The following is a 23,800-nucleotide window of genomic DNA, read 5'->3' as shown; positions in this document are numbered from 1 at the left end:
ATTGGAGTATCATTTGGTTTTTAGAATTTTTAAGTAAATATCAATTCCATATTGAACGAGTCACTGGTACTTCCTGCTTTAGTTTTTTGCTTGTAAGCAGGAATCAGAAGGATATAATTATGGTCAGATTTGTCAAATAGAAGGCGAGGGAGAGCTTTGTATGCTTTCTCTGTGTGTGGAATAAAGGTGGTCTAGATTTTTTTCCCTCTGGTTGCACATGTGACATGCTGGTAGAAATGAGGTCCAACGGATTTAAGTTTGCCTGCATCAAAGTCCCCGACCACTAGGAGCTCTGTTTCTAGATACGAATTTTCTTGTTTGCTTATGGCCTTACAAGCTGAAAAGCTAAAAACTAAGTTACAAACAACGCGAAAAAACGAACAAAATAGCACTGCTGGTTAGGAACCCGTAAAACAGCAGCCATCCCCTCCGGCGCCAATATCATTCGCCTATGATGTTGTATAGGTGGAGTTATGGGCCAATTTGCATATATGAACATTTATTTCTAACCATGTGGAACTGCATATTTTAGTTTCAAACCATATTTAAATGTTTATCTAATGTCACACAGTGGCCCGATTATTTATAGAAAAAAAACATATGTACAGTAAATGACTGTTACAGACACAGTAATTTAAATACAGTACTTTGTGAACAGAATGAATAGCTTGACATGTTCTACAACATACTGAGCTAATATCTACCCTGTCAATCATGATTGCAAGTGACACAGGAAATATATGAAAATACAATGACTCCTCTAAGCACTTTTTGTCTTCCATCTGACCTTAAAACAATGTTACTCACGATTGCTAGGATGGAAGTGGTATACCGGGATGACCACGTGGCCTTTCCCAGTGTTACTAGCCACCACTTCCTCATGGTCCAGAACGGAGAGGCGGATGTGAACATCCGGTTTGGACGTCTGGAACTGGACCGTACCGGCGTGGTCCGCGGTCACCTTCACAGAATACCTGTCGTAATATACAGAGTTTATTATTGATAGGGCCAGAAGGTTTTCCTGACAATGTGATCTGACCAGGAAAAACTATGCCCTCAATCAATATGTGATTAGCACAAAACATAGACACCAGGCAATTATGAATTCCCGGTGAATCATATAACTGAATACAATTAAATTAGGCACCTTCCAACCTTAGTACGTATGTTTTACTCTGTCTTTATTCCGTTATTCTACCTGCAGATGACGTTCCTGTCATTGGGAATGTAGTAATCCCTGAATTCCTTCACAGAGAAGTTGTTGAGTGGAGTCTCTCGTGCCAGGTCAGGAAGATCACATGAGCCAATCAGACGCATCCTCCACTTGGCACCCACGAGGGGTGTGTCAGGGGTGTGGGCCTCCGCCACAAAGGTGTATCCACGCTACAGGGAGGTGGGTATGAGGCACGAGGTTTAGTTTCTCACACACACAAAAGTACAGGGCACACCCACACACAAAAGTACAAGGCACACCCACACACATACACTGCATATACAGCACTATCATAGTGCCGCACTCACACAATAACGCACTCATAGTGCCACATTCCTACACTGTAAAGCACAAAAACACGATTTGTTTTTTTATATACACATACATATGCGTTTCCACGTACAGTATAACATACAGTTTGTGTTTGTGAGAGGTTGAATGCTTGTTTAATGTTGAGACCTGGTTGTGTTGGTAGACGTGGGGCTCTACTCTCTGGAAGACTCTGGGTAGCTCCTCTCCCGTGTTGTTGTCTATGACGTGGAGCAGACAGGAGGAGACTGGGGAGTAGACCTTAGCCACGAGCAGCATTTCTTTAGGCACCAAGAACACCTCTCTGGAACACACGCAACACACAGCACTCACAATGACGTTTTACTACCACATAAAAAAACACTAACAACGGAGGATCATGGGGGTGTTAAGCGAAACATTTTACATTCATATATAACATGAGTCGGTGCTTTATCCGTGTGTTGTGTGAGTAAGTGTGTGTGTCTTCTACCTGAAGACCAGCAGCCAGGAGTTGGCCAGTTCAGGCAGAGGGACAGAGTAGTCGGTGAACGTGATTCTGGTCCACTCATCCTCCTGACAGGGGTACAGTTCAGCTGTCCTCTCATCGTTACTGAAGATGTACCTGGACAATAAAGACACAACAACCATGACTATCAGGGAAAGAGGTGCTGCATATGGGGGCTAGGTCTACTCCAATACTGCATAAACAGAAACTGTTCTTAGCGCGGAACTGAGAAAAATGGCTTTTATTTACCTTTGTTTCTCAGTAACTTTATGCAGTTACTTTTAACATGACCCCCATTTTCTCCTGAACACAATACAAGGCAGGATACTTGTCCACATGATTAAGTATTTCATGTATTAAGTATTTCATGTATCAAAAATGACATTAACTAATTTTCAACCAAATGAGCAGTTACTGCCTTTTTGCTTGGTAGGGCAGATCAGGGGCCCGATGTATGAAGCGTCTCAGAGTAGGATTGCTGATCTAGGATCAGGTTAGTGCAATGACCATGTCTATGACTAACGCTAATGACTGCAAGTCTATGACTAACGCTACAGACTGCAAGTCTATGAGTAACGCTAATGACGGCAAGTCTATGAGTAACGCTAATGACGGCAAGACTATGAGTAACGCTAATGACTGCAAGTCTATGAGTAACGCTAATGACTGCAAGTCTATGAGTAACGCGAAGGACTGCAAGTCTATGAGTAACGCGAAGGACTGCAAGTCTATAAGTAACGCTAATGTCTGCAAGTCTATGGGTAACGCTAATGACTGCAAGTCTATGGGTACTTGCAATCATTGCACTAACACTAGAAATTAGAAATTGGAGAAATGGAATTATATAGAGCAGTAGCAGCAACAAAAACACTTAGAAAAGTGATGTTTGGAGCAATTTGAAATTCCGCAGTGAGACTGTGTCTGTTTTGCCCTGGAGTTGCTGCCAGTTTGGATGCCCTTGTCAAGGCCTCTAGAAGTGCAAGTGATATAAAACAGAAACTATTCACTAATATACTGTAATGTGTAAACACTTTACCTATCAGCCAACCTGTTTGAACCAATCGCTTGTAATTATAGTAAATATTTTGAAATACAAACCTCTCCCCTCAATTAATTTAATGGATTCACCCATTAATTCATTCCAATTACGGCAGCATACTTTATTACAGTATAATACAGTACATTCTACGGTATTGTACTGTATGTCATTATGCAGTACCTGTTTCGATACCGTATTTATATCACAGAAGGTGTACTGAAATATGAAAAACATATTGCCACCGAGCTACCTGTAAGCTACTGTGAAATTCACAGTATCCCCTTTACAGTGTTGGGAAGAAAACACAAGTATGCAGTGTGTTGGCTAAATTAGATGTGTCATGTTTGCGTGTGCTGCGTGAGATTGGGTTTTAGTGTTGTGTGCTCAGCTTTGAATGTGTGCGATGTTGAGCTAGCTGATTAATAATTTACCTCAATAAAGACACTGCGTGTTTCTCTGCATCCGATTCCACACTAGCCCAAATCTCCTGAAGTGTCTTTGAGGCACTGAGATTCTCCTTTGTGCCTAGATAATACATATAGCACACACACCACGCTCAGTTAAGAAGCAGCAGACATACATAAAAGATGAAAGACATTCACCTTGAAGCCAAAGACATGAACACATTGCTATAATACTTGACTTAATGGAAGGTAAAAAGATGAGGGAGAGTGCCAGATGCATTTTTTTTTGTGACGAAAGAGAAAAATACACATTCAAACATCAAATTCACTGTGACACTCATCTCCAACCCTGTTACACGAGCCATGTACTGGATCAATTCATAAAATATGTAATTCATTCGGTATCTCCCTGGCTATGCTACTGAGGTGTGTGTGCGCCACCGTGCAAGCTTGCACGTGTGCGTGAGAAAGTCAACGACAGGCGTTTCTCATCTTCTCCAAATCAAGAGCCATAATGGGCTGGGCTCTGGTTTGGGAGATGAAAAAGTAGTCTTGTAGAGAGATGGCTGTTTGTGACAGACAGGGCATCCGAGGTAGTTAATGATAAAACACTGACAGAGTGGCCTGTACTGAACCTGAGACATCAGTTGTTGATGTCATTATTTGTCATGTGTTCCTAAAGTGCATTGAGGCATGCAGTGGGTTTAAAATGTAAGGCTTGGAAATACAGAGACTGGAATAGTAGTCATGATAAATATGGTATCTAGGTAGAAACAAATTAGTTTATTGAACAACCAGTATGGTGTACTAGTGATGGAATCTGTGTGTGTCTTCCTAAATGACAAGTCTGTGAGTGTAGTGGAACAAGGAGGGGAGTTTGGCGAGTACTGGAATCTCATGTCTCATGTCTCTGCTCCAGGCCTTAGTGTTGTGTTCTGACAGGCTGGACAGGACAGAGTAACCCTCAAGCCCTGGCAATAAATAGAGTTTGTTCATGTCCCTCACCTAAAAAACACCCTCCCTACTTCTATCCCTTTCTCTTTCCCTCTCTCTAGCTCTCCATCCTCCTCTCTCCCCCCCTCGCTGCTCTCCCTCAACTCGTAAACATGTCACAACAGAGCTGTTTTGATGTTCGAGGGGGTGCAGGTGGGTGGGTCGATGTGTGTGTGCATGAATGTGTGTGTTGTCCTGTCCCCCCCACCACCTTACCTGTCAGGGTGTATTAGTGAGAGTGGCAGACTCATCGATAAGTCTCTATTTCAGCCCAGAGTCCCAAAGATAGGGCACAGGGCTAACTCTTAGCAGAGAGAGAGAGAAGAGAGAGGGGAGAGAGAGAAGAGAGAGGAAAGAGAGAGAGAATAAGATGACACCGATGGAGAAAGTCCAACCCGACTTTGCTATTTTGTGACTTTTTCCGTGTTTATCCTTAATTTGTTTGTACAGAAAGCTCACACCATTATCACAGCCAAGTACATTGGAATTATAAATCGACAGCTACTAACTTTAACCTCAATTTCAGTGCAAGCGAAGACAAGGGAGGAGTGCTGGAGTATTTGTTGGATTAAGATGCAGAGAAAATCAAATCGGCACTCCTCTCCATTTTACTGGCCAATGTCCAGTCACTTGAGAACAAGATGGATGAGCTCTGTTTGAGAGATTCCTACCAACGGGATGTGAAAAACTGTAATATTCTATGCTTTTCTGAAACTTGGCTGATGGGCGATATGGACATAATACTCAAGGGTTTCTCCATGCTTTGTCACAACCGGAAAGGGGACTCAGGTAAAACCAAAAGGGGGAGGTGTGCCTCTTTGTAAACAACAACTGGTGCGCTGCTTCAAGTGTGAAGGAAGTCTCAAGCTTTTGCTCCTGAACTAGAAAATCTCATGGGAAATTGCAGACGTTTTTATCTGTAATGATTACTGCTGTCTACATCCTACCACAAAACGAGAATGGAACCAAGCAGGTACTCAACGAGCTTTACAAGGCCATAAACAAACAAGAAAACGCTCACCCAGAGGAAGTGTTTCTATTGGCTGTTTCTAGGACTTTAAGTCCTGAAATTCTGTTTATCCCACTTTTAACAAGAGGCTCTGAACCACTTTTAATTAAGGCCTTCCCTCGCCCGCCCTTCTGCAAATCAGATCATGACTCCATCCTCCTGCTTCCTGTTTACAAGCAAAAACTCAAACAGGACGTACTCAGTACAGAAGTGGTGTGATGAAGCGGACGCTAAGCTACAAGGCTGTTTCGCTAGCATAGAGCAGAGTATGTTCAGGGATTCATCAGATAACATTGAGGAGTTTACCACATCAGTCATGGGTTTCATCAATGCACTTGATGAAGTCATCCCCACAGTGACCATACTGTACATATGTACCCTAACAAAAAGCAATAGATTACCGCTTTCAATGAAAGGCACACGGACATGGATGATTATAAGAAAGCCTGCTTTACGACCCCGACGAACCATCAAACATGGAAAATGTCAATATAGGACTAATATTGAATCTTACTACACCGGTTCCGATGCGGTAGGGTTTGCAGACTATTACAAATTACAAAGGAAGACCCAGCCGTGAGTTGTCCAGTGATGAAAATCTCCCAGACCGAGGCAAACACTGAGCCAGACATGAGAGCCCCTGCTGTCCCGGACAACTGTGTGATCTTGCTCTCCATGGCCGATGTGAGTAAGACTTTTAAACAGGTTAAAACCTCTCTGGCCAATAGCCAGTGAAATTGCAGGGCGCCAAATTCACACAACAGAAATCTCATAATTAAAATTCCTCAAACATACAAGTATTATACACCATTTTAAAGATACACTTCTTGTTAATCCAGCCACAGTGTCTGATTTCAAAAAGGTCAGCGCCTAGCCACAGAAAACCATACAGCCATTTCCCAACCAAGGAGAGGTGTCACAAAAGTCAGAAATAGCATTCAAATCAATCACTTACCTTTGATGATCTTCATCTGATGGCACTCCCAGGTCTCCATGTTAAACAATAAATGTTCATTTTGTTCGATAAAGTTCATCTTTACGTCCAAATACCTAATTTTTGTTTGCATGTTTAGTCGAGTAATCCAAATGCACAAAGCGCAGGCACAAAGTCCAGACGAAAAGTCAAAAAAGTTCCATTACAGTTTGTAGAAACATGTTAAACGATGTATATAATCAATCTATAGGATGTTTTTATCATAAATCTTCAATAATATTCCAACCGGACAATTCCATTAGAAAGGGAATGAGCGGCCACGCTAAGAGTAAAGGATTTCAGCCTGACCACTTGTTGAAACAGCTCTTATTCTCTCCCCTTTCACAATAGAAGCCTGGAACAATTTCTAAAGACTGTTGACATCTACTGGAAGCCTTGGGAAGTGCAATCTGACCCCACAGAGACAGGATATTGGATAGGCAATCACTTAAAAAAACTACAAACCTCCAATTTCCCACGTTTCCCACATTTTTGCCTGCCATATAAGTTCTGTTATACTCACAGACATTATTTTAACAGTTTTAGAAACTTCAGAGTGTTCTATCCAAATCTACTAATTATATGCATATCATAGCTTCTGGGCCTGAGTAACAGGCAGTTTACTCTGGGCACCTTATTCATCCAAGCTACTCAATACTGCCTCCCGTTCCCAAAGAAGTTAACACTCGCAAGGCCACTGGGCCAGACGGAATTCTCAGAGTATGCTCAGGCCAGCTGTCAAGTATCTTCACATAATTTCCAACATCTCATTGTCCCAGTCTGTAATCCCAACATGTTTCAAGCAGACCAACAATGTGTCTGTTCCTAAGAACTAGCAGGTAACCAGCCTGAACTACTATCGTCCCAGAGCACTCACATCTGTAACATCAACACCATCATCCCAGACACCACTCAAATGTTGCTACTGTTATTTTTCACTCTTTTTACTGTTGTTTTAATTTATTTACTTACCTATTGTTCACCTAATACGTTTTGTGCACTATTGGTTAGAGCCTGTAAGTAAGCATTTCACTGTAAGGTTCTACACCTGTTGTATTTGGCGCACGTGACAAATAAACTTTGATTTGGATTCTCATACCGCCCCAACAGATCCACAGATGACACAATTTCTATAGCACTCCACACTGCTCTCTCCCACCTGGAGAAATACCTATGTGAGAATGCTGTGCATTGACTACAGCTCAGCCTCAAAGCTCATCACCAAGCTCAGGACCCTGGGACTGAACACCTTCTGCAACTGGATCCTGGACTTTCTGACGGCCGCCTCCAGGTGGTAAGGGTAGGTAAACAACATATCTGCCACGCTGACCCTCAACACTGCGGCCCCTCAGGGGTGTGTCTTTAGTCCCCTCCTGTACTCCCTGTTCACCCAAGACTGTATGGCTATGCATCACTTTAACACATTCATCTAGTTTGCTGACTACACAGTGGTGGTAGGCCTGATCACCGACGACGATGAGACAGCCTACAGGGATGAGGTCAGAGACCTGGCAGTGCAGTGCCAAGACAACAACCTCTGCCTCAAAGTCAGCAAGACAAAGGAGCTGATCGTTGATTACAGGAAACAGAGGAGCGAGGATACCCCATCCACATTGACAAGGATATAGTGGAGCGGGTTGACAGCTTCAAGTTCCTTGACTTAATATGTTTCTCTCACAGCAGCACAGTTGTGAAGGAGGCTGACAAGATTTGGAATGTCACTGAAAAAGTTATATAGCTGCACCATTGAGAGCATCTTGACTGGCTGCATCACTGTTTGGTATGGCAACTGCACCGCCCTTGATCACAAGGCGCTACAGAGGGCGGTGGAGATGGCACAGTACATCACTGGGGCTGCCATCCAGGTCCTCTATACCAGGCGGTGTTAGAGGAAGGGCCTGTAAATTGTCAAAGACCCTAGCCACCGAAGCTATAGACTGTTCACTCTGCTATGGCACGGCAAGCAGTACCGGAGCGCCAACCTGGGGCCAAAAGGCACCTGAACAACTTCATACCCCCAAGCCATATGATTACTGAACAGTTAATCAAATGGCTACCCAGACTATTAACTTTACCCTTTTTTCCACTGACTCTCTTACACTGACTCTATGCACATTTATTTGACTCACACACACTCACACATACTTACACTGACACTCCAACACAGACACACTACATATATGCTCACACACACAAAACACACACACATATTGACGTCATACACACACACTTTCACACTCTCAACAGAAGCTGCTGCTAGTCTGTTTATTATCTATACTGATTGCTGTCAGTTTTACCCCTACCTACATGTACATATTACCTCAGCTACCTCGTACCCCCCAGCACACTGACTCGGCACCGGTACTCCTTGTATATAGACTCGTTATTGGTATTTAGTGTTACTATTTTTATTGGGAAATGTTCTTAATTTCTAACTCTACATTGTTGAGAAAGGGCTCGTAAGAAAGCACTTCACGGTAAAGTCTACTCCTGTTATATTCAGTGCATGTGACAAATCATGTTTTTGGTTTTTTGACAGATACGGAGAAACAGAGAAAAATAAAATAATGGAGGAAGGGAGAGAGAGGGAGAAAGGCAATGCCAGCCTGAGCCCTGTGGCAGTGATGGAGTGATGGAGTGGGCAGGGCTGCCAGGAGAGGAGGGAGGGGTGATCGGCCAGAAGCAGAGGGAGTGAGCTGGAACAGCCAGAGAGACCTTTACACCTCAGATACGGCGAAGGCGAAACAGAAAAAGAGAGAGGGGGAGAGAGAGGGAGAGAGAGCAATGAGGGTAGAGATGTTTATCTGGCAAAGATACACAAACTGCCAGATCAACATCGCTCTTACCAACAATCACATGCCTTTAATTAATCTTTCAGTCATTAGACAAGCAACAGTCAAACTGTTACAAACCAATTAAAAGGTCTGGATAACATCCCTCTCTTTCTAAATGAGAATCCATTCTTCCTCTCTTCAACTCAATGAGCAGATCTATCTATAGCAAAGAATGTATCTAATTGTGCTCTGATTGTACCTTGTAAAATTGTCCCTGAGGTCATTGGAAAATTTAATTGAATAACATTGAGAAGTTTGATTGTGAGTGTGAGGCCGTATTAACCCATTATTACCTGGTTTAGCAACATTGAGGGTTATGATAGTATTAACCCATTATTACCTGGTTTACTAGCATTGAGGATGAGGCTATGAAAAGCCAACTGACATTTACACCTGAGGTGCTGACTTGCTGCACCCTAGACAACTACTGTGATTATTATTATTTGACCATGCTGGTCATTTATGAACATTTTAACATATTGGCCATGTTCTGTTATAATCTCCACCCGGCACAGCCAGAAGAGGACTGGCCACCCCTCATAGCCTGGTTCCTCTCTAAGTTTCTTCCTAGGTTTTGACCTTTTCTAGGGAGTTTTTCCAAGCCACTATGCTTCTACACCTGCATTGCTTGCTGTTTGGGGTTTTAGGCTGGGTTTCTGTACAGCACTTTGTGACATCAGCTGATGTAAGAAGGGCTATATAAATACATTTGATTTTGATGAGGACAGATTTAACCCATTATTACCTGGTTTAGTAGCATTGAGGATGAGGACAGCATTAACCCATTATTATCTGGTTTAGTAACGTTCAAGATGAGGACAGTATTAACCCATTATTACCTGGTTTAGTAGCATTGAGGATGAGGACAGCATTAACCCATTATTACCTGGTTTAGTAGCATTGAGGATAAGGACAGCATTAACCCATTATTACCTGGTTTAGTAGCATTGAGGATGAGGACAGCATTAACCCATTATTACGTGGTTTAGTAGCATTGAGGATGAGGACAGCATTAACCCATTATTACCTGGTTCAGTAGCATTGAGGATGAAGACAGCATTAACCCATTATTACCTGGTTTAGTAGCATTGAGGATGAGGACAGCATTAACCCATTATCACCTGGTTTAGTAGTGTTGAGGATGAGGACAGTATTAACCCATTATTGCCTGGTTTAGTAGCAGTGAGGATGAGGACAGCATTAACCCATTATTACCTGGTTTAGTAGCATTGCGGATGAGGACATCATTAAACCATTATTACCTGGTTTAGCAACATTGAGAGTGAGGACAGTATTAACCCATTATTACCTGGTGCAGTAGCGCTGAGGATGGGGTTAGTATTAACCCATTATTACCTGGTTTACTAGCATTGAGGATGAGGCTATGAAAAGCCAACTGACATTTACACCTGAGGTGAAGACTTGCTGCACCCTATACAACGACTGTGATTATTATTATTTGACCATGCTGGTCATTTATGAACATTTGAACATCTTGGCCATGTTCTGTTATAATCTCCACCCGACACAGCCAGAAGAGGACTGGCCACCCCTCATAGCCTGGTTCCTCTCTAGGTTTCTTCCTAGGTTTTGGCCTTTTCTAGGGAGTTTTTCCTAGCCACCGTGCTTCTACACCTGCATTGCTTGCTGTTTGGGGTTTTAGGCTGGGTTTCTGTACAGCACTTTGTGACATCAGCTGATGTAAGAAGGGCTATATAAATACATTTGATTTGATGAGGGCAGATTTAACCCATTATTACCTGGTTTAGTAGCATTGAGGATGAGGACAGCATTAACCCATTATTACCTGGTTTAGTAGCATTGAGGATGAGGACAGCATTAACCCATTATTACCTGGTTTACTAGCATTGAGGATGAGGACAGCATTAACCCATTATTACCTGGTTTTGTCACGGTTCATGAATCCACTGCCTCCCTCTCTCTCTCTTTCTCTCTCTCTCTCTCTCTCTCTCTCTCTCTCTCTCTCTCTCTCTCTCTCTCTCTCCCGTGTTTGTGTGGGCGTGGTTCCCAATCTCAGCCTGATTGTCTGCACCAGCTGGAACCACTTATCTTCCCTTTATATGTTCTGTAACCAGTGTTTCTTGTTGTCAGATCGTTGTTACTTCCCTGAGGTTGTGTCATGTGTCCGTGCTCATCTCTCGCCGCCCTTGTGTGGATTATCTGCTGTGCTCCTTCCTACCCATCCGGACACACTCCCCTGGATTTCTCAGCACGCTATCATCGGAAGATGCGCCCTAGTCCCTGGGTCGGATTCCGTCTGAGTACAGTCTGTATGTCCTGTTGCTGCTGTAAACTGTATTCATTAAACCATCGTTGCTTGCATCTTGCATCCGCCTCTGTATTGTCACAGAACGATCTGACCAGACCATGGATGCAGCGAGTTCAACGAGTCTGACCGAATTCATTTCCCGCAGTATCACGAGAATGGATCAACAAGAGGAGAACATCTCCAGCACAGGTCGGGCAGTACAAGCCCTTGCGACGCAGGTATCCCAGCTGACCCAACAATTACAACATCTGAGGGGTCCCGCTGCGCCACCTACACCGGCAGTTCAACCCGCCCCGCCAGAGCCGGATTCCCAGCTAGAGCCACGGCTACCGACACCAGAGGGTTATTCAGGTGATCCTGACTATTGCAGAGCTTTTCTTACGAGATGTTCCATGCATTTCTCGTTGCAGCCACGGACTTCAACCGTGAACAGTCTAAGGTAGCATTCGTACTCACACTGCTATCAGGCAAAGCGGCTCTTTGGGGAACGGCGGTGTGGGCGAACCAGGACCCATGCTGCACCTCTTTCCAGACACTCTCCGAGGAGATGAGAAGGGACTTCGATCGGGCCGTGGCGGGTAGGGAGGCGGCCAGACTACTCGCTGACCTTCGCCAAGGAGACCGTTCAGTATCGGAATAATCCATCCAATTCCGCACTCTGGCCGCAGAGTGTCAGTGGAACGAGGAGGCGCAGTGGGACATGTTCCTGCATGGGCTGGAGGACCGGATCCAGAAGGAGATTTATGTTCTGGACCTTCCCAGGAGTTTAAATGGACTAGTGGAACTAGCCTTGAGGGTCGACGCTCGTCTGAGTCGTATTGGCCGCCGAGCATGCCCTAACAGACCGTATAACGACACGGAGGGCTGGCATGCCAGCGGTGGGAACACGGCCAGTTCAGCCTCCGGTCACGAACCCATGCAGCTGGGGAGAGCTCGCCTCTTCCGGGAAGAGAGGGAGAGGCGGAGATCCCAAGGACTCTGTCTCTACTGTGGTAGAGCGGGCCACTTTATCCACTCCTGCCCGGTAAAAGATCAGGCCCGGTAGTAAGCATGAGGCTACTATCGGGTGGTGTCACCACAGAGAAGACCTCATCATCTACTCTCCTCCCGGTAAGACTAAGATGGGCCACCCACACACACGACACCCAAGCCTTACTGGACTCAGGAGCAGAGGGTAATTTCATGGACTTCAAGCTCGCTCACAAACTCCAGATTCCTATCACCTCACTCACGCACAAGATATCTGTCAACGCTCTCAATGGTCAAGAACTCCCCAACATTTCTCACACCACTGAACCTATCACACTCATCACTTCTGGCAATCACACTGAGACACTATCATTTCTACTCATGGACTCACCCCTTGCACCATTAGTTCTCGGCCACCCTTGGCTCACCCGACACAACCCCAGAGTTGACTGGGGTCATAACTCTATATCCATGTGGAGTAACAAGTGTCTTGAGTCCTGTTTAGTGTCTGCTTGTTCGTCTGTGTCTGATTCTGTGTTTCTAGAGGAGGCAGTGGATTTGTCTAACGTGCCCGTTGAATACCTCGACCTGAAGGAGGTGTTCAGTAAGTCCCGTGCTGCTTCTCTTCCTCCGCATCGTCCCTATGACTGTGCAATAGAATTATTGCCAGGTGAGTCTCCGCCTAAAGGCAAGTTATATTCTCTCTCTGTTCCTGAGAGGGAGGCTATGGAGAGATACATCTCTGATTCTCTGGCATCTGGATTCATTCGTCCTTCCTCTTCTCCAGCGGGGGGCGGGGTTCTTCTTTGTGGGGAAGAAGGACGGATCTCTGCGTCCTTGCATTGATTACCGTGGGTTGAATAACATCACAGTGAAGAATACCTATCCCTTACCGTCGATGTCCTCAGCCTTTGAAAGGTTACAGGGAGCATCCGTGTTCACTAAGTTGGATTTACGTAATGCATATCATTTGGTTCGCATAAGGGGGGGGGGCGAATGGAAGACCGCGTTTAACACCCCCAGAGGGCACTTCGAATATTTGGTCATGCCTTTTGGGCTATCCAACTCCCCAGCGGTTTTCCAGGCACTCGTCAATGACGTGCTGAGAGATATGATTGATCAGTTCATATATGTTTACCTGGATGACATACTGATTTTTTCTTCTTCTCTCCAGGAACACGTTCAGCACGTCAGACGAGTGCTTCAGAGGTTGTTGGAGAATGGACTTTTTGTCAAGGCGGAGAAATGCATTTTTCATGCACACTCCGTTCCATTCCTAGGTTACATCGTCTCGACTGAAGGTATTCGCATGGATCCTGACAAGGTTAAGGCTGTGGTGGATTGGCCAAGCCCAGATTCCCGTAAGGCCCTACAGAGGTTTCTGGGATTCGCCAATTTCTACCGGCGTTTCGTTCACAACTTTAGCCAGATAGTCGCTCCTCTTACCGCCTTAACCTCCCCCAGAGTGACGTTCAGGTGGTCCGATACAGCCGAGGCTGCATTCGCCAAACTCAAGAGCCGCTTTGTTTCGGCTCCCATCCTCATAGCTCCCGATCCCTCGCGTCAGTTCGTGGTGGAGGTGGACGCTTCAGAGGTGGGGGTAGGTGCGGTACTTTCCCAACGTTCCTCTTCTGACGACAAGATGCACCCTTGCGCGTTCCTTTCCCATCGGTTATCACCTGCGGAACGCAACTATGACATTGGCAACAGAGAGTTGTTGGCAGTGAAGTTAGCACTGGAGGAGTGGCACCATTGGTTAGAGGGTTCGGGGGTACCTTTTATAGTTTGGACCAATCACAAAAATGTGGAATATATCAGAACCGCCAAGCGACTCAACTCCAGGCAGGCGCGGTGGGCACTCTTTTTCGGACGTTTTGACTTCTCTCTCTCGTATCGCCAGGGTTCCAAGAATGTCAAACCCGATTCCCTTTCTCGCATTTTTGACCATTCCGAACGCCCATCCACTCCCGAGTACATCCTACCCGGGACCCTAGTGGTCTCCACACTCACATGGGAGGTTGAATCGAGGGTCAAAACGGCCTTAGAAGGGGTAACGCCTCCGCCCGGTTGCCCGCCTAATCGGTTGTTTGTGCCGGAGGGGTGTCGGTCCGATGTTATTCGGTGGGGGCATTGCTCCAACGTAGCGTGTCATCCAGGAGTCAGCCGCACTAGCTTTTTGGTTAAGCAACGCTTTTGGTGGCCACTGATGGCTCGTGACATTCACAGTTTAGTCTTGGCTTGCTCGGTTTGTGCCACTGGGAAGACTTCTAATCGACCCCCAGATGGGTTACTCCAACCGCTGTCGGTCCCTTCGACACCCTGGTCCCACATCGCGCTAGATTTTGTTACCGCCCTCCCGCCCTCCCAGGGCAAGACGGTTGTTTTGACCGTGGTGGACCGGTTCTCGAAGGCGGCTCATTTTATTCCCTTGCCTAAATTACCATCTGCCAAGGAGACAGCGGTAACTGTCGTGGATCACGTCTTTCGCTTACATGGCCTGCCGATGGACGTAGTTTCTGACAGGGGGCCCCAATTTGTGTCCAAGTTTTGGCAAGAGTTTTGTAGGTTACTGGGAGCGAGTGTCAGCCTGTCTTCAGGGTTTCATCCCCAGAGCAACGGTGAAATGGAGAGGGCCAACCAAGATTTGGAGAGAGTGTTGCGATGTTTGGTTTCTAAGAATCCCTCTTCCTGGAGTCAACAACTCTCTATGGTTGAGTACACTCACAATTCGTTGCCAGTGGCAGCCACGGGTCTCTCTCCGTTTGAGTGTAGTTTAGGTTACCAGCCACCTATCTTTCCCAGTACGGAGTCCGAGGTCACTGTTCCCTCCGCTCACGCTTTCATCCAGAGGTGCCGTCACGCATTGAGCAGAGCCCGTGAGACTCTTCTCCGGGTGGGGGCGCGCACCAAGGCTAAGGCCGATCGCCACCGGTCGAAGCCTCCGGTATACGTCGTTGGCCAAAGAGTGTGGCTTTCTACTAAGAACATTCCACTCCGATCCGTTTCGAACAAGCTTGCCCCCAAATTTATCGGCCCGTTCAAAGTCACCAGGATCATTAGTCCGGTGGCGGTCCGGCTCAAGCTTCCTCCGGCGTATAGGAGAATTCATCCTACCTTTCATGTGTCTAAAATAAAACCTGTGTTTCAGGCACGCATTAACCCGCCGGTCCCGGTTTCCCCGCCGCCACGACTTGTTGATGGGGAACCCGCCTTTTCTGTCAATCGTATTTTGGACTCTAGAAGGAGGGGACGCGGATTCCAGCACCTGGTGCACTGGGAGGGTTACGGCCCGGAGGAGAGAAGTTGGGTACCTGCTAGGGACATTCTGGATCACTCCCTTATCGATGATTTCAATCGACAGGTAAATTCGCCTGGGAACGCCAAGAGGCGTTCCTAAGGGGGGGGGGGGTATTGTCATGGTTCATGAATCCACTGCCTCCCTCTCTCTTTCTCGCTCTCTCTCTCTCTCTCTCCCGTGTTTGTGTGGGCGTGGTTCCCAATCTCGGCCTGATTGTCTGCGCCAGCTGGAACCACTTATCTTCCCTTTATATGTTCTGTAACCAGTGTTTCTTGTTGTCAGATCGTTGTTACTTCCCTGAGGTTGTGTCGTGTGTCCGTGCTCATCTCTCGCCGCTCTTGTGTGGATTATCTGCTGTGCTCCTTCCTACCTATCCGGACACACTCCCCTGGATTTCTCAGCACGCTATCATCGGAAGATGCGCCCTAGTCCCTGGGTCGGATTCCGTCTGAGTACAGTCTGTCTGTCCTGTTGCTGCTGTAAACTGTATTCATTAAACCATCGTTGCTTGCATCTTGCATCCGTCTCTGTATTGTCACAGGTTTAGTAGCATTGAGGATGAGGACAGCATTAACCCATTATTACCTGGTTTAGTAGCATTGAGGATGAGGACAGCATTAACCCATTATTATCTGGTTTAGTAGTGCTGAGGATGAGGACAGTATTATCCCATTATTATCTGGTTTAGTAGCAGTAAGGATGAGGACAGCATTAACCCATTATTACCTGGTTTAGTAGCATTGCGGATGAGGACAGCATTAAACCATTATTACCTGGTTTAGTAGCATTGAGGATGAGGACAGCATTAACCCATTATTACCTGGTTTAGAAGCGTTCAAGATGAGGACAGCATTAACCCATTATTACCTGGTTTACTAGCATTGAGGATGAGGATAGTATTAACCCATTATCACCTGGTTTACTAGCATTGAGGATGAGGATAGCATTAACCCATAATTACCTGGATTACTAGCATTGAGGATGAGGACAGCATTAACCCATTATTACCTAGTTTACTAGCATTGAGGATGAGGATAGCATTAACCCATTAATACTAGGTTCAGTAGCATTGAGGATGAGGACAGCATTAACCCATTATTATCTGGTTTAGTAGCATTGCGGATGAGGACAGCATTAAACCATTATTACCTGGTTTAGTAGCATTGAGGATGAGGACAGCATTAACCCATTATTACCTGGTTTAGAAGCGTTCAAGATGAGGACAGCATTAACCCATTATTACCTGGTTTACTAGCATTGAGGATGAGGATAGTATTAACCCATTATCACCTGGTTTACTAGCATTGAGGATGAGGATAGCATTAACCCATAATTACCTGGATTACTAGCATTGAGGATGAGGACAGCATTAACCCATTATTACCTAGTTTACTAGCATTGAGGATGAGGATAGCATTAACCCATTAATACTAGGTTCAGTAGCATTGAGGATGAGGACAGCATTAACCCATTATTATCTGGTTTAGTAGCATTGCGGATGAGGACATCATTAAACCATTATTACCTGGTTTAGCAACATTGAGAGTGAGGACAGTATTAACCCATTATTACCTGGTGCAGTAGCGCTGAGGATGAGGTTAGTATTAACCCATTATTACCTGGTTTACTAGCATTGAGGATGAGGCTATGAAAAGCCAACTGACATTTACACCTGAGGTGAAGACTTGCTGCACCCTATACAACGACTGTGATTATTATTATTTGACCATGCTGGTCATTTATGAACATTTGAACATCTTGGCCATGTTCTGTTATAATCTCCACCCGGCACAGCCAGAAGAGGACTGGCCACCCCTCATAGCCTGGTTCCTCTCTAGGTTTCTTCCTAGGTTTTGGCCTTTTCTAGGGAGTTTTTCCTAGCCACCGTGCTTCTACACCTGCATTGCTTGCTGTTTGGGGTTTTAGGCTGGGTTTCTGTACAGCACTTTGTGACATCAGCTGATGTAAGAAGGGCTATATAAATACATTTGATTTGATGAGGGCAGATTTAACCCATTATTACCTGGTTTAGTAGCATTGAGGATGAGGACAGCATTAACCCATTATTACCTGGTTTAGTAGCATTGAGGATGAGGACAGCATTAACCCATTATTACCTGGTTTACTAGCATTGAGGATGAGGACAGCATTAACCCATTATTACCTGGTTTAGTAGCATTGAGGATAAGGACAGCATTAACCCATTATTACCTGGTTTAGTAGCATTGACGATGAGGACAGCATTAACCCATTATTACTTGGTTTACTAGCATTGAGGATGAGGACAGCATTAACCCATTATTACCTGGTTTTGTCACGGTTCATGAATCCACTGCCTCCCTCTCTCTCTCTTTCTCTCTCTCTCTCTCTCTCTCTCCCGTGTTTGTGTGGGCGTGGTTCCCAATCTCAGCCTGATTGTCTGCACCAGCTGGAACCACTTATCTTCCCTTTATATGTTCTGTAACCAGTGTTTCTTGTTGTCAGATCGTTGTTACTTCCCTGAGGTTGTGTCGTGTGTCCGTGCTCATCTCTCGCCGCTCTTGTGTGGATTATCTGCTGTGCTCCTTCCTACCTATCCGGACACACTCCCCTGGATTTCTCAGCACGCTATCATCGGAAGATGCGCCCTAGTCCCTGGGTCGGATTCCGTCTGAGTACAGTCTGTCTGTCCTGTTGCTGCTGTAAACTGTATTCATTAAACCATCGTTGCTTGCATCTTGCATCCGTCTCTGTATTGTCACAGGTTTAGTAGCATTGAGGATGAGGACAGCATTAACCCATTATTACCTGGTTTAGTAGCATTGAGGATGAGGACAGCATTAACCCATTATTACCTGACTTAGTAGCATTGAGGATGAGGACAGCATTAACCCATTATTATCTGGTTTAGTAGTGCTGAGGATGAGGACAGTATTATCCCATTATTATCTGGTTTAGTAGTAGTAAGGATGAGGACAGCATTAACCCATTATTACCTGGTTTAGTAGCATTGCGGATGAGGACAGCATTAAACCATTATTACCTGGTTTAGTAGCATTGAGGATGAGGACAGCATTAACCCATTATTACCTGGTTTAGAAGCGTTCAAGATGAGGACAGCATTAACCCATTATTACCTGGTTTACTAGCATTGAGGATGAGGATAGTATTAACCCATTATCACCTGGTTTACTAGCATTGAGGATGAGGATAGCATTAACCCATAATTACCTGGATTACTAGCATTGAGGATGAGGACAGCATTAACCCATTATTACCTAGTTTACTAGCATTGAGGATGAGGATAGCATTAACCCATTAATACTAGGTTCAGTAGCATTGAGGATGAGGACAGCATTAACCCATTATTACCTGGTTTAGTAGCATTGAGGATGAGGACAGCATTAAATCATTATTACCTGGTTTAGTAGCATTGAGGATGAGGACAGCATTAATTCATTATTATCTGGTTTAGTAGCATTGAGGATGAGGACAGCATTAACCCATTATCACCTGGTTTACTAGCGTTGAGGATGAGGACAGCATTAACCCATTATTACCTGGTTTAGTAGAATTGAGGATCTCGCGGACTAGATGTCCCTTGAAGCCGGCCTGGAGGATCCTGACTGCCTGGATTTCCTGCTCGGTGGGCTTCCTGCTGCCCCAACCCTCTGGTGCCTCACAATCTGTACAACACACAATGATACACACAGTAGTTACACATACACTTACATTCTTGCAGAGAAAAAAAAACACTCCACACACACACCTGAACCTGTGGGGGATGGTCCCCTTGTCTCGCTGGTGGAGAGTGAGGGGTCGTTGGTAAGGGCCTGGACAGCAAACAGCTCCTCTGCTGACAGCTTCCTGTCCAGAGCAACGCAGATCATGTGATACACTGCTTCATTAAACACCTGCACAGACAGGAGTGGGGAGGTCAGTGCGTGCACCAAGAGAGAGAGAGAGAGAGAGAGAGAGAGAGAGAGAGAGAGAGAGAGAGAGAGAGAGAGAGAGAGAGAGAGAGAGTGTGTGCATGTGCGTGTGCGTGGTTGTGTGTAGGGCCGGGTTAGGGCACATTCCCCTAGGGCCCCCGACCCCAGAGAGCATATGAAGAATCGTCCGAGATTGCTAAATATTGGAAAACTGCCGCCGTCATCCCCCTCTTCAAAGGGGGTGACACTCGAGACCCAAACTATTACAGACCTATATCCATCCTGCCCTAACTTTAAAAGCCAAGGTAACAAACAGATCACTGACCATTTCGAATCCCACGTACCTTCTCCGCTGTGCAATCTGGTTACCGAGTTCGTCACGGGTGCACCTCAGCCACGCTCAAGGTCCTAAACGATATCATAACCACCATCAATAAAAGACAATACTGTGCAGCCGTCTTCATCGACCTGGGCAAGGCTTTCGACTCCGTCAATCACCGTATTCTTATCGGCAGACTCAACAGCCTTGGTTTCTCAAATGACTGCCTCGCCTGGTTCACCAACTACTTCTCAGATAGAGTTCAGTGTGTCAAATCGAAGGGCCTGTTGTCCGGACCTCTGGCAGTCTCTAGGGGGTGCCACAGGGTTAAATTAACAGGCAGACTCTTTTCTCTGTATATGTCAACGATGTCGCTCTTGCTGCTGGTGATTTCTTGATCCACCTCTATGCAGACGACGCCATTCTCTATACATCTGGCCCTTCTTTGGACACTGTCTTAACAAACCTCCAAACGAGCTTCAATGCAATACAACACTCCTTCCGTGACCTCCAACTGCTATTAAATTCTAGAAAATGAAATGCATGCTCTTCAACCAATCGCTGCCCGCTCCCGCCCGCACGACTAGCATCACTACTCTGGACAGTTCTGACCTAGAATTTGTGGACAAATACAAATACCTAGGTGTCTGGTTAGAATGTAAACTCTCCTTCCAGACTCACATCAAGCATCTCCAATCCAAAATTAAACATAGAATCGGCTTCCTATTTCACAACAAAGCCTCCTTCACTCACGCTGCCAAACATACTCTCGTATAACTGACTATCCTACCGATCCTCGACTTTGGCGTTGTCATTTACAAAAAAAGCCTCCAACACTCCATTCAGCAAACTGGATGTAGTCTATCACAGTGCCATCCGTTTTGTCACCAAAGCCCCATATACTACCCACCACTGTGACCTGTATGCTTTTGTCGGCTGGCCCTCGCTACATATTCATCGCCAGACCTACTGGCTCCAGGTCATCTATAATTCTTTGCTAGGTAAAGCTCTGCCTTATCTCAGCTCACTGGTCACCATAACAACACCCACCCGTAGCACGCGCTCCAGCAGGTACATCTCACTGATCATCACCAGAGCCAACACCTCCTTTGGCCGCCTCTCCTTCCAGTTCTCTGCTGCCAATGACTGGAACAAATTGCAAAAATCGCTGAAGTTGGAGACATATCTCCCTCACTAATTTTAGGCATCAGCTATCTGAGCAGCTTACCGATCGCTGCAGCTGTACACAGCCCATCTGTAAATAGCCCATCCAACTACCTAACTCATCCCCCATAGTTTTTTTCTTTTTTTTCTCGCTTTTGCACACAAGTTATATTTGCACATCATCTGCACACCTATCACTCCAGTGTTAATTTGCTAAATTGTAATTACTTCATTACTATGGCCTTACGTCCTTACGCGATTTGCACACACTGTAATGAGAACTTTTTCTCAACTGGCCTACCTGGTTAAATAAAGGTGGAATAATATATAGGTTGTATTTTCGGGATACAGATGGTATACATCTTCCAATGAAATACTTACTCGTAGGTTTCTTCTCAGATAATAATACGAACAAAGTCAATGGCTCAATATATTGTGTGTCTGTGTGGGTAAGGTGCGGAAAATCAGAGCAGGTGGTCAGTTCAGTTCAAGTGTTCAGCAGTCTGATGGCTTGTAGATAGAAACCATTTCTGAGCCTGTTGGTGTCAGACATCATGCTCCGATATCGTCTGCCCGACCGTAACAGAGTGAACAGCTCATGCCTGGGTTATGTGGGGTCCTTGATGATGCTGCAGGCACCGTTTCAAGTAGATGACCTGGATGGGTGGGAGCACAGTCCCAGTAATGTACTGGGCCATCTTCACCACCCGCTGGAGGGCTTTGCGGTTGTGGACGGAGCAATTCCCGTAACAGGTTGTGATGTAACTGGTTAGGACTCTCTCGATGGTGTAGCGGTAGTATTTGGAGAGGACCTGGGATGGTATGCAGAATTGTTTCACCCGTCTTAGGAAGTATAGACACTCTTGTGCCCTCGTCAAGAGTGGTGGTGTTATTTTTGTTAAACGCGGAGGAACCTTTAAACTGCTGACTCGCTCTACTGCAGTCCCGTTGATGTGGATCGGGGCACGTTAACTCCTCTGCTTCCTGAAGTCAACAATCAACTACTTTGTTTTGCTGACGTTGAGGAAGAGGTTGTTGTCCTGGCACAATGCAAGTTCACTTACCTCCCCCCTATAGGCTGACTTGTTGTTTTTGGTTATCAGGCTTACAACCGTGGTGTTGCCAGGAAAGCAATGGCAAAATGTGTTGAATAGCTTTAACATTAACTTCAAAATAGAAAATGTCTCTCTCATGACAAAATGTGTAGAAAAGCATTATAAAACTGCACATTTTTCTCTGCCCCATGGCAAAATCTGTAAAAACTGCAGGAACTTAGCTATTTACCTAAAAACCTCCTTTGGAGGCAGGTGCCCGGGGCCCCAAATGTGGTAGTCCGGCCCTGAGTGTGTGTGTGCTTGTATACAGTGTGTGTGTGTGTGTGTGTGTGTGTGTGTGTGTGTGTGTGTGTGTGTGTGTGTGTGTGTGTGTGTGTGTGTGTGTGTGTGTGTGTGTGTGTGTGTGTGTGTGTGTGTGTGTGTGTGTGTGTGTGTGTGTGTGTGTGTGTGTGTGTGTCCAGTGTTAGTGTCAGTGTTAGTGTCAGTGTGTGTGTGTGTGTGTGTGTGTGTGTGTGTGTGTGTGTGTGTGTGTGTGTGTGTGTGTGTGTGTGTGTGTGTGTGTGTGTGTGTGTGTGTGTGTGTGTGTGTGTGTCCAGCGTTAGTGTCAGTGTGTGTGTGTGTGTGTGTGTGTGTGTGTGTGTGTGTGTGTGTGTGTGTGTGTGTGTGTGTGTGTGTGTGTGTGTGTGTGTGTGTGTGTGTGTGTGTGTGTGTGTGTGTGTGTGTCCAGTGTTCGTGCCAGTGTGTGTCCAGTGTTAGTGTTGAGTGTGTCCAGTGTCAGTGTCAGTGTGTGTGTGTGTGTGTGTGTGTGTGTGTGTGTGTGTGTGTGTGTGTGTGTGTGTGTGTGTGTGTGTGTGTGTGTGTGTGTGTGTGTGTGTGTGTGTGTGTGTGTGTGTGTGTGTGTCCTACCCTCTGGTGGTCTCGGAGCCCTCCGACATTACTGAGCTGAGCGGGACAGTGGGCGTCCCCGAGAGCCCTGGTGGCTGCTGGGAGCTCCAGCTCATCTGAGAAGGAGCTGACCACTCTGCCCAATGGCCTCAGAATAGACAGGGCCTGCTCACAAAAACGCACACTCTCCTGGACGTGGGGAGGAGAGGAGAAGAGAGGGTGCGGGTAAGGAAACGTGAGGTGAAAGTGAACTGTCAGAGAAAATGCTCATTGCTTCTGTCCATTCCGTCTGCTTATTCACCATGGAGAAAAGAGTTATCAAACACACTTCTTGTGCAAATACTGCCTGACTAGTCATTTTCCAGCTGCTTGAGTCTGCATATGGCATGAATAAGCCAACATGTTCACAGTCTTGGCTTTATAAGAGAAAGTCCATATAGCCTGAGCAGCCACAGTACACTGCCTGCCTCTCCTCCCCTCTTCTCCTCACCTCCTCCTCCAGCTGTTGGTGTATTGTGACCAGCATCAGCTTTCCGTGATAGAAACAGACACAGACAGACAGAGATCTCTGACCCACTGTGGCCTGAGTGCAGAGGGGATATTATCCTTAACATCAGACGCGCATCCGAGAGTGAGAGGAGAGGTAAG

The 23,800-nt window shown here is 45.8% G+C and overlaps 1 protein-coding gene across 2 annotated transcripts in view; it reads right to left on the bottom strand.

The window, feature by feature from the left end:
* adgb (androglobin) overlaps nt 1-23,800 on the bottom strand; it is a 134,951-nt gene that overhangs the window by 30,090 nt on the left and 81,061 nt on the right. For both annotated transcript variants that reach the window (XM_046292151.1, XM_046292152.1), the window contains exons 21-28: nt 23,174-23,341; nt 19,567-19,711; nt 19,358-19,483; nt 3,480-3,573; nt 1,995-2,126; nt 1,673-1,826; nt 1,199-1,383; nt 808-974 (exon numbers count right to left, since the gene is read on the bottom strand). In XM_046292151.1, coding sequence (XP_046148107.1) covers nt 808-974; nt 1,199-1,383; nt 1,673-1,826; nt 1,995-2,126; nt 3,480-3,573; nt 19,358-19,483; nt 19,567-19,711; nt 23,174-23,341 — 1,171 coding nt within the window. The remainder of the gene's footprint in view (nt 1-807; nt 975-1,198; nt 1,384-1,672; nt 1,827-1,994; nt 2,127-3,479; nt 3,574-19,357; nt 19,484-19,566; nt 19,712-23,173; nt 23,342-23,800) is intronic.

This window comes from Oncorhynchus gorbuscha, linkage group LG12 (genome assembly GCF_021184085.1).
Source record: "Oncorhynchus gorbuscha isolate QuinsamMale2020 ecotype Even-year linkage group LG12, OgorEven_v1.0, whole genome shotgun sequence".
NCBI lineage: Eukaryota > Metazoa > Chordata > Actinopteri > Salmoniformes > Salmonidae > Oncorhynchus > Oncorhynchus gorbuscha.
Note: the sequence above shows the minus strand (reverse complement) of the source record. Positions and strands in the feature narration are given on the sequence as shown.